At 32.3% G+C, this 8,154-nt stretch overlaps 1 protein-coding gene across 1 annotated transcript in view; it reads right to left on the bottom strand.

Moving 5' to 3' along the window:
* Nucleotides 1-3,789: 3,789 nt before the first annotated feature.
* PHIP (pleckstrin homology domain interacting protein) overlaps nucleotides 3,790-8,154 on the bottom strand; it is a 161,006-nt gene continuing 156,641 nt past the window's right edge. Inside the window, exon 40 of the mRNA XM_049772308.1 lies at nucleotides 3,790-6,522. Within this exon, the coding sequence (XP_049628265.1) occupies nucleotides 5,894-6,522 (629 nt within the window). The 3' untranslated portion in view covers nucleotides 3,790-5,893. The remainder of the gene's footprint in view (nucleotides 6,523-8,154) is intronic.

The raw sequence follows: 8,154 nt of genomic DNA, 5'->3' as shown, positions 1-8,154 counted from the left end.
TGTAATCAACCTTAGAAAGATTGGCACTTAGGACCAATAATCTAAATTATGTATAGAAAACACTCATGAATCCACTAATTTGGTAGTCTATATTTTGACAAACTATAGTCCCCTTTCAATCTGTTTCTTTCCTATAGCCCATCCTACTACACCCCTATAGACCTATTTATTGTTTTTCCCTAGTGACCCTTTGGAATATTTTAGGGTTCAATGACAGGGTTAGTGGGACACATATGACCCATGCTTGAGAAACACTGTTCTAATGAATGACAAGAATAGTAATCACACCTAATTTATAGCTAGTAGGGGTTAGAGATATGGGCTTAAGGGCTGGAGTGCGTGCTTTTCATGCAAGTGGCCAGGATTCAATCTCCAGGTACCACACTTTATCCAAGTCCTTCCTGGAATGACCCTCAAATATTTAGCCTGCAGTATCTAAGTACTAAACAAGGGCACTTGTTTACCTAGGGCACTTAACAAGAGTGTATCCCTAGGTAGTATTCTATTCCTTGATAGAACTTAATTAGCACATATTAGCCAATATACTATCAATATGAATTAACACTTTAGAACATGTGGCTTTTAGATATAAAAAACCTGTAAGTGATCAGTGTAGTTTACTAGCTTTTTTTGACTCAAAATCTGTTTTGTGTAGTCCTTTAATCAAAACTACTTGGGGAAAAATAACCAAGAGCACAAATTCATATTTAACTTGAACTGGGTCATTATAGCCTAAAATATTTCTTGTTTTAATTTTAAGATCGAAGTCTCACAGTTCATAAAAACACGTCAAATGAAATAAATTCCTAAGAAAACAGCAAACACTTAGTAAACTGGTATTTGTATAACAGTCTAACAAGTGAAACTTCCATCATCCCATTAAGATCTTTTCCCAGAAATTTCATTTTTCATTTTTGTGAAAGGAGTTATACAGTGTTTCTTTGAAATATAACTTGCATAATTTTCTATCAAAGTGCATATCACTAGTAGAGTAAGCAACAACCAATACACATCAAAAAGCAACTTTTAAACTCTTTGTTATATGGGTTGTTAAATTACATTAAGATATCCAGAATCTGTTCATTAGCTAATAATTTTAATTACAGAAACAACACTGGAACTGCTTATAAACTAGTATGTATGTTAGGCTTTGATGGTAGTCCTTTTGAAATTATACATTAAATACTACTACAAAAAACAACAAAGAAATCATGAGCCTCTACAAAATAGCTTAGAAAAACAAGTTTTCTATTTATTTAAAAATAAGTTTGTAGTTACTACATTGCAGGGACAGGAATTCTTACACATACATTCTAGTTCATATAAAAGGATTCAAAGAATTATGCATCAAAACTAACATAGAAAGTGTCCACATAACAGTAAAGAAAGGTTCAATCATTATGTACAATAAAGAAAGGGCACTGCTATTCTGATGTAAGACTGCCATTTTTAACATATTCCAAGTTTCAAGAAAAAAACAAAACCCCAATAAAGCTAAATTGTTTTAAAACTGTTACTTATTACATACAACAGATATGCTTGTTTTCTGTACAAAATTAGAATAGTTTTAATTTGAAAATGTGAGTTTCAACTTTAAACCTCTAGATCAGTTATTTTTTTTTAAAAATTGAGCTACATTCTACATCTAGTGTGACAGGATCCAATATTTCCCTAGAAGATCTTGAGTAAAAGACCCTGTCTTCTTGTAGTTTTAATATGGCCCCAAAATATAACTGTACTTTGTTGTAATTTAGACTTTAACATTGTGACTTCTCAACTAGCACAATCTTAGTCACAAGCATTTGTATCTATCTGCATCATGTGCATGCGTCCTGGATCGCAAACTTATTCTTTGCTCCTTAAATGTAAAACTCAGCTACCCACTCATATGTATTTGGTTTGTGCCATTTAATATTAATTTCCTGATTTTTATCTGCACACAAAAAGCATTTCAGAGCTATCCAAACTAAAAATACTTATAGCTCACATAATTTTCTAATTAGTTTACTGCAAATGTGTACAATGTATAACTGGAGCATCAAGAGTGGTAGTCTTCTGACTTCTTTGTATGTACAGAATACAAAATAACCTTTCATTTGGAGTGCTTAGTTTAGTGTAAAAAAAAATAATTTCATAATAGATTTTAATTCAAGTACTTAGAAATTTGAGAAACTGAAGACAAGTGAAAGGACAAGTGTGGTGAAAGCTTATACTTCCAACATTAACAAGAAGCTAAATTCTCACCTAAATATAACAAAACCACTTCACAATCTATTATGAAAAAAATGCTTTAAAAATATGAGTAATTTACAGCCCATAAAAGTATATTCCCTATTATAACTGTTAAAATAATTTATTTCCTAATAAAGGGAGAACACTTAAGAGCCCTTTAAACAAATATGGCATTTTGGTCCTTTCAACCAACTTGAAATTAAATTTTAGGTAAACAAAACCATTCAGAGTAATAATTTGCTTTTATTAGACGAAAAACTGAAAGTCAAAAATGTTTCTAGTTAACATTTCAGATTTATAGGTATGTATAAATGAAATACTAGAATACTAACTTGGAGGAATTTATATAATAAATCATATTTTCAACATATAAATGTTGTTAACGTATCAAAAACTACAAATGTTAATGTGATAAATCACTGCTGGCAAGAGAATTCCAGATCATTTCAAATGATACTAAATTCAGCCAAACTTTTTTTTTTTGGTTTTTGGGCCATACCCGGCGGTGCTCGGGTGTTACTCCTGGCTGTCTGCACAGAAATAGGTTCTGGCAGGCACGGGGGACCATATGGGACACTGGTATTCGAACCAACCACCTTTGGTCCTGGATCGGCAGCTTGCAAGGCAAACGCCGCTGTGCTCTCTCCGGGCCCATAATTCAGCCAAACTTAATGTTTCAGATGTAACCTAATGAAGTTCACAAGTATTCCATTATAAATCCAAAGAAGATAAATTTTATAATAATGCCATTATTATCTTCAAGTTTGTGACGAAGCTGTGACGTAATAAAAAAGGAATGCAAAAATATCTAAGTCACAAATATATGCAGAAAATCACTGTTATGAGATGCCAAAGGACAAAATTTTAAGAAGGCATATTATATCTACTGTCCAGAGTTGTGAGAATGAATTGAATGTTTAATTGCTTTGTGATAATTTTTATCTCAGATGAATTGGGATTCAATGTTGGAATAGAAGGAGTGATTCAAGCTAAGTGCATGAGAATATGTAAATTGATTTCCTATTCTGATGCTTGTATAGAGATATTTATCAAACAATTTTTTTATTGCTCACCTAAAAGAACTGTTAACATTTCCTATGGCACATAAACAGCACATACATGGTATCACTGTCTCAAACAGGCTTAACTTTTTTCCAAATAGTGAAACAAAACAAATATGGTGATGAATTCAGTTTCTCAACTTTTGCAATACAAAGAAGCTAAATTATAAAAATATAAAAAATAAAAGTATCTGGGTAATTTGTATACTTTAAGCATTAACTGCCAAGAATCCGATCCAAGTAATTTTTACTTTACTAAGAAACCAGTGTCTAATAAAGTCCAAATAATGTCTTAAATATACAGTGTCTTTTGAACAGGAAAACTATAGCTCAAAGTAAGATAGTAAATACTCATTTTCTTGGAAGGTATAGTTCTCCCTAAGATTGTATGCTCTTTCTTTTTCTGTGCACATCATAAACCTACAGGTAAATTTTATAAAAATGAATTTTAGTCATTTTTTTAAACAAAATGCAAATAACATCAGGAAATTACATATTTCAAATAGATTGCCTTCAAAAGCAACACATCAATGACTTATATTTCCAAACATACACACTATTATTTTCATTATGGTGTAACTGAAAAATCTGACTGTACAACTAAGTTATCCATTTCTGCATGAAGAGTTTATCTACTGAATTTTAAGTTATATTTGTTAGAAAAAATATACAAAAAAGCTGAAAAATCTGAAATTATTTTCCAATTGCAAAACCACAGCAATGCAAGTAGAATCTGGAAAATGGTTTACTTAATTTTAAAGAATTTTTGTACAAATTTAATTATAAACAATCTAAAAAGCCCAAATGCATCACTTTCCATTGTCAAGACAACTAAATCGCAGCTAACATATGGCCCTACCAGAAATAAAGAAATAATTATATTATAATTTTGCCAAAGTTCAATTTAAGACTTTATTTTTCTATTTTACCAGGGTCATGCTGATACATATTTAATCCCCATCCTCACTTTTAAAAAGATGTAGTATTTAAAATTTGGTGACATTTTTGTACCAGATCAGTCTCAGAAAATACTACATTCTTCATTGTTAAAAAAATGGACAATAATTTTTAAACAATAGAAATGGCATTTATGTCAGATTTTAAGGTATAAAATAACTAACTGTACCATAAACAAATAAATAACTGCTTTCCTTTTCCATAGCAGTACATATAGCAATACATTCTCCTAAGTCATATAGTTATCATTTACAATAGACAACTTAATTTTACTAATGATGCAAAAAATAATAGAATACAAGGCACAATTATTAAATGGAATTTTTCTTCAGGATGTATACTGACATACTAGCATGATAAGGATACCATAAAAAGTGCAGAGAAAACACAATGTGCAATGAGACCACTGTATAAAACATGATTGCATAAAAAGTGATTTGGCCTATTTTAACCTTTAATAATTGCAAATAACCAATCTTCCCCTTAAAATTAAACTATAAAGTATGACATTTAAAATTATTTTTATTTTACTACTATCTAAAAAAATCCTGAAAAGAATTTATACCTGGGTAATAGTATATAAGTATGTGTCTGTATATATATTTATACCCATTTATCAATATATACACATACACATATTTCTTTGTAAGTCTTTTTTAGCCTATAAATATGTCTAAAGTTTACAAATGACATCATTCCAGATCATTAAGTAAACATCAAATCCCATACTTTTTTCCTGTATTTTCCTTGAATCCTTTAACCACTTAAACATTTTTCTTTAAAACATCTCTGTCAAAGGACCCATCAGTGCACTATTTCCTATTAGTACCAAAAAAGAAAAGTGTAGTTTATTTTAATAACTTGCTCTTTAGAATAATATACAGTCTTCCCAACATTGAAAAGCGTATGCTGTGCTGACAGTCAAAGACAGGCTTTTCACTGCACTGATTCTCAGTCTTTGGCACAATAAACAGAGATTGAGTGATTGATATAAGAATCAAGGTCTGAAAAATTAGACAGTCAAATGTTTTCCAATGTGGATATGTTTCCTTTTCATCAGCACATTTTCCCTTAAGTTTGGCAGAAATGGAATATAGCAAAAGCATCCTCTAGATTCTTGGTAGATGAACATTTTACAATTAAAATTAAGTTTTTAGAGTATCAAATGGTGATAATCTTACATTTAACTTTATAGAGGAAACACATTTAAAAATTTTCTGCTACTCTGATAGCATGAGGACATGAGTTCTTTACTAATAAAAATGTACTTTACTAGGTCAAAAATAATTCACGAATGTTCTATTTTAGGAATCATGCTCTTAAAGTATGTAGCAGAACTGTCTTTTCCAGAGATAAACTAGGAATTCATTATAATTCCACAAATTATTTTGTTTCAAACAGTGAATGAAATGAATAACCTACCCAGGGGCAATAAATAGCAAACATTTAAAATATATATGTATATATTTTTATATATATTCATTTAAAGAAGTGAAGTGTTTGTGGTTCTTTTCTTTTTTTGTAAATCAAAGCATAGCATTCCCTAATCCACCATAGCAGCAAGGAAGCAGAAGTCTTAAGTTCTACATATTCCTTAACTGTACCTGTTTTATAGATTTTGAAATAAAATGTTTTGGTACATGTTACCAACCAATTAAGTTAGCTTTTGCTTTTTCAGTCAACTTTCGGACTCGTCCTCTACTAGAAGTTCCAAAAGTCAAAGAAGTGTCTTCAAATAGCAACTGCCTTTGCTCCTCTTCAGAATCATCTTCATTATAGAAAGCTGTCCTTCGACCTTGATTTCTAGTTCTCATGTGGGGTTCAGAGCTTTTGAGTTCCTCAAATTCTTCTTCCTCATCCATAGGATCATCTGGTTTTTTTCGGTTACTTCTCGTTAGCATTTTAACACTAGTAGGTACTATGAGATCCGAATCTAGTTTTTGTGTCTTCATTTTCCTTTTGGATTTTCTGCCTCCACAACTCTTCTTCTGCAACAAATCTTCCTTTATAATACTAGTTTCAGAAAGAAAATCACATGTTGAAGAAGGAACTACATCTCTGATGGAATGCACATTATTTTGCTCTGAATTTTCTGGCTTTGCATTTTGAAGTCTTTTGGGTTTCCTACCCCTTTTTTTGGGTATAACTTCACCACTCTTAGTATTAACTTCTACTTTAGGTTTCCTTCCAGGTCCTCTCTTCACAAGTTTAGATGGCTGCCCACCATGGCCATTTACTTGAATGCTTCCTGGTACAAGATTATTCTTACAATCTGCAAAAAGGAAACAGTATAAGTAACATTTAACTTTTTTTTAAAGTTTGAAACTCAGGGGCCGGAGAGATAGCATGGAGGTAAGGCATTTGCCTTTCATGCAGGAGAGGTCATCGGTTCGAATCCCGGCGTCCCATATGGTCCCCCGTGGCTGCCAGGAGCAATTTCTGAGCCTGGAGCCAGGAATAACCCCTGAGCACTGCTGGGTGTGACCCAAAAACCACACACACACACACACACAAAAAAAAAAAAAATTGAAACTCAAAATATTCAAGTTTTATTTCTAGATACATTTTTTAAATAAAAATGAGAAAAAACACTAACAAGTATTTATTTTCTATTTAAAACTCTAAAAGAAGTTGAAACCATACCTACAATGCACCATGTCTGCATTCACCTAGTTCCATAGACTCACTCTGTTCTCAAACAAGATGTGAACTAAGCTGTGAAAAATCATGTGTACACTGACTATGCGGCAGTTTATCAGTTCTATAGTTTATATTGAGTATATATATGCACTAGATATATAGAATCTATGTCTGTAGTCTTAGTGTAAAACATAAATATATTAAAAAGTAGGGGCCGGTGAGGTGGCGCTAGAGGTAAGGTGTCTTCCTTGCAAGTGTTAGCCAAGGAAGGACCACGGTTCAATCCCCCGGCGTCCCATATGGTCCCCCCAAGCCAGGGGCGATTTCTGAACACTTAGCCAGGAGTAACCCCTGAGCATCAAACGGGTGTGCCCCCCCCCCCCAAAAAAAAGAACAAACATTGAGGAGCTACCCATCACCCACAATTGCCGTTTTACAAATGGTATTGCTTCACCACTCATCTATTGCTCTCTACAGACACCAATCTGACCAAAACTTCAGGTACACTGGTTATTTGGTATTCATCTTCAGGACTTTTTTCAAATGAGTTTGAGTACCCTCCCCTGCCTTCTTGTTCTTCCAGAAGCCCTGATAGCAGAAAAGACACCCATAAAACTCCAATTTTTTAAATCATATTCATCTCAGTAGGAACACAGCAATTTGGACCACTGACATAGATTCAAAATATCTAGTTTATGTATACAAGCTCTATATAAACCACAGAGCTAGAGACATTCAACAGCATTAGGGACAAATCTAAATCTTAGTATGGTGTAATTTGTGTATGTATTTTTTATGGGGGAAAAAAACTACAAAATTAGAAGTCCAATGCACTATCCATTGTGCACAGGGCCAGGTAAGGACTAAAAATTTAATTAACTTTTAAATCAATAGGTGAACTAATATAAAGTCTTAAAAAGGAATTCAGCTTAAAAAATTAATTACTATGAATCTGGATCTTTTACTATGTGGTCACATAACTACATACCTGGTGTTGAACAACTGAAAGGTAGCATGTCAACAGAGAAATTCAGTTTCTGCTTTAAATATAAATTTGAACATCAAAGCAGTGTATATTTTGAAATACTCATACATATAACATGGGTATAATGGAGTAAATGTTAATTATTAAAATTGATCATTTTACAAGTATGCTTTTCCTAGACATAGCTATTTAAAAATTAAATTGTTTTGTTTTGTTTTTGGGAGACACCAGAGCCTTTTTTTTATTTCTTGGCTCAGAGATTACTCCTGGCAGGGCTCA

Source organism: Suncus etruscus, chromosome 4, assembly GCF_024139225.1.
Source record: "Suncus etruscus isolate mSunEtr1 chromosome 4, mSunEtr1.pri.cur, whole genome shotgun sequence".
NCBI classification, from domain to species: domain Eukaryota; kingdom Metazoa; phylum Chordata; class Mammalia; order Eulipotyphla; family Soricidae; genus Suncus; species Suncus etruscus.
Note: the sequence above shows the minus strand (reverse complement) of the source record. Positions and strands in the feature narration are given on the sequence as shown.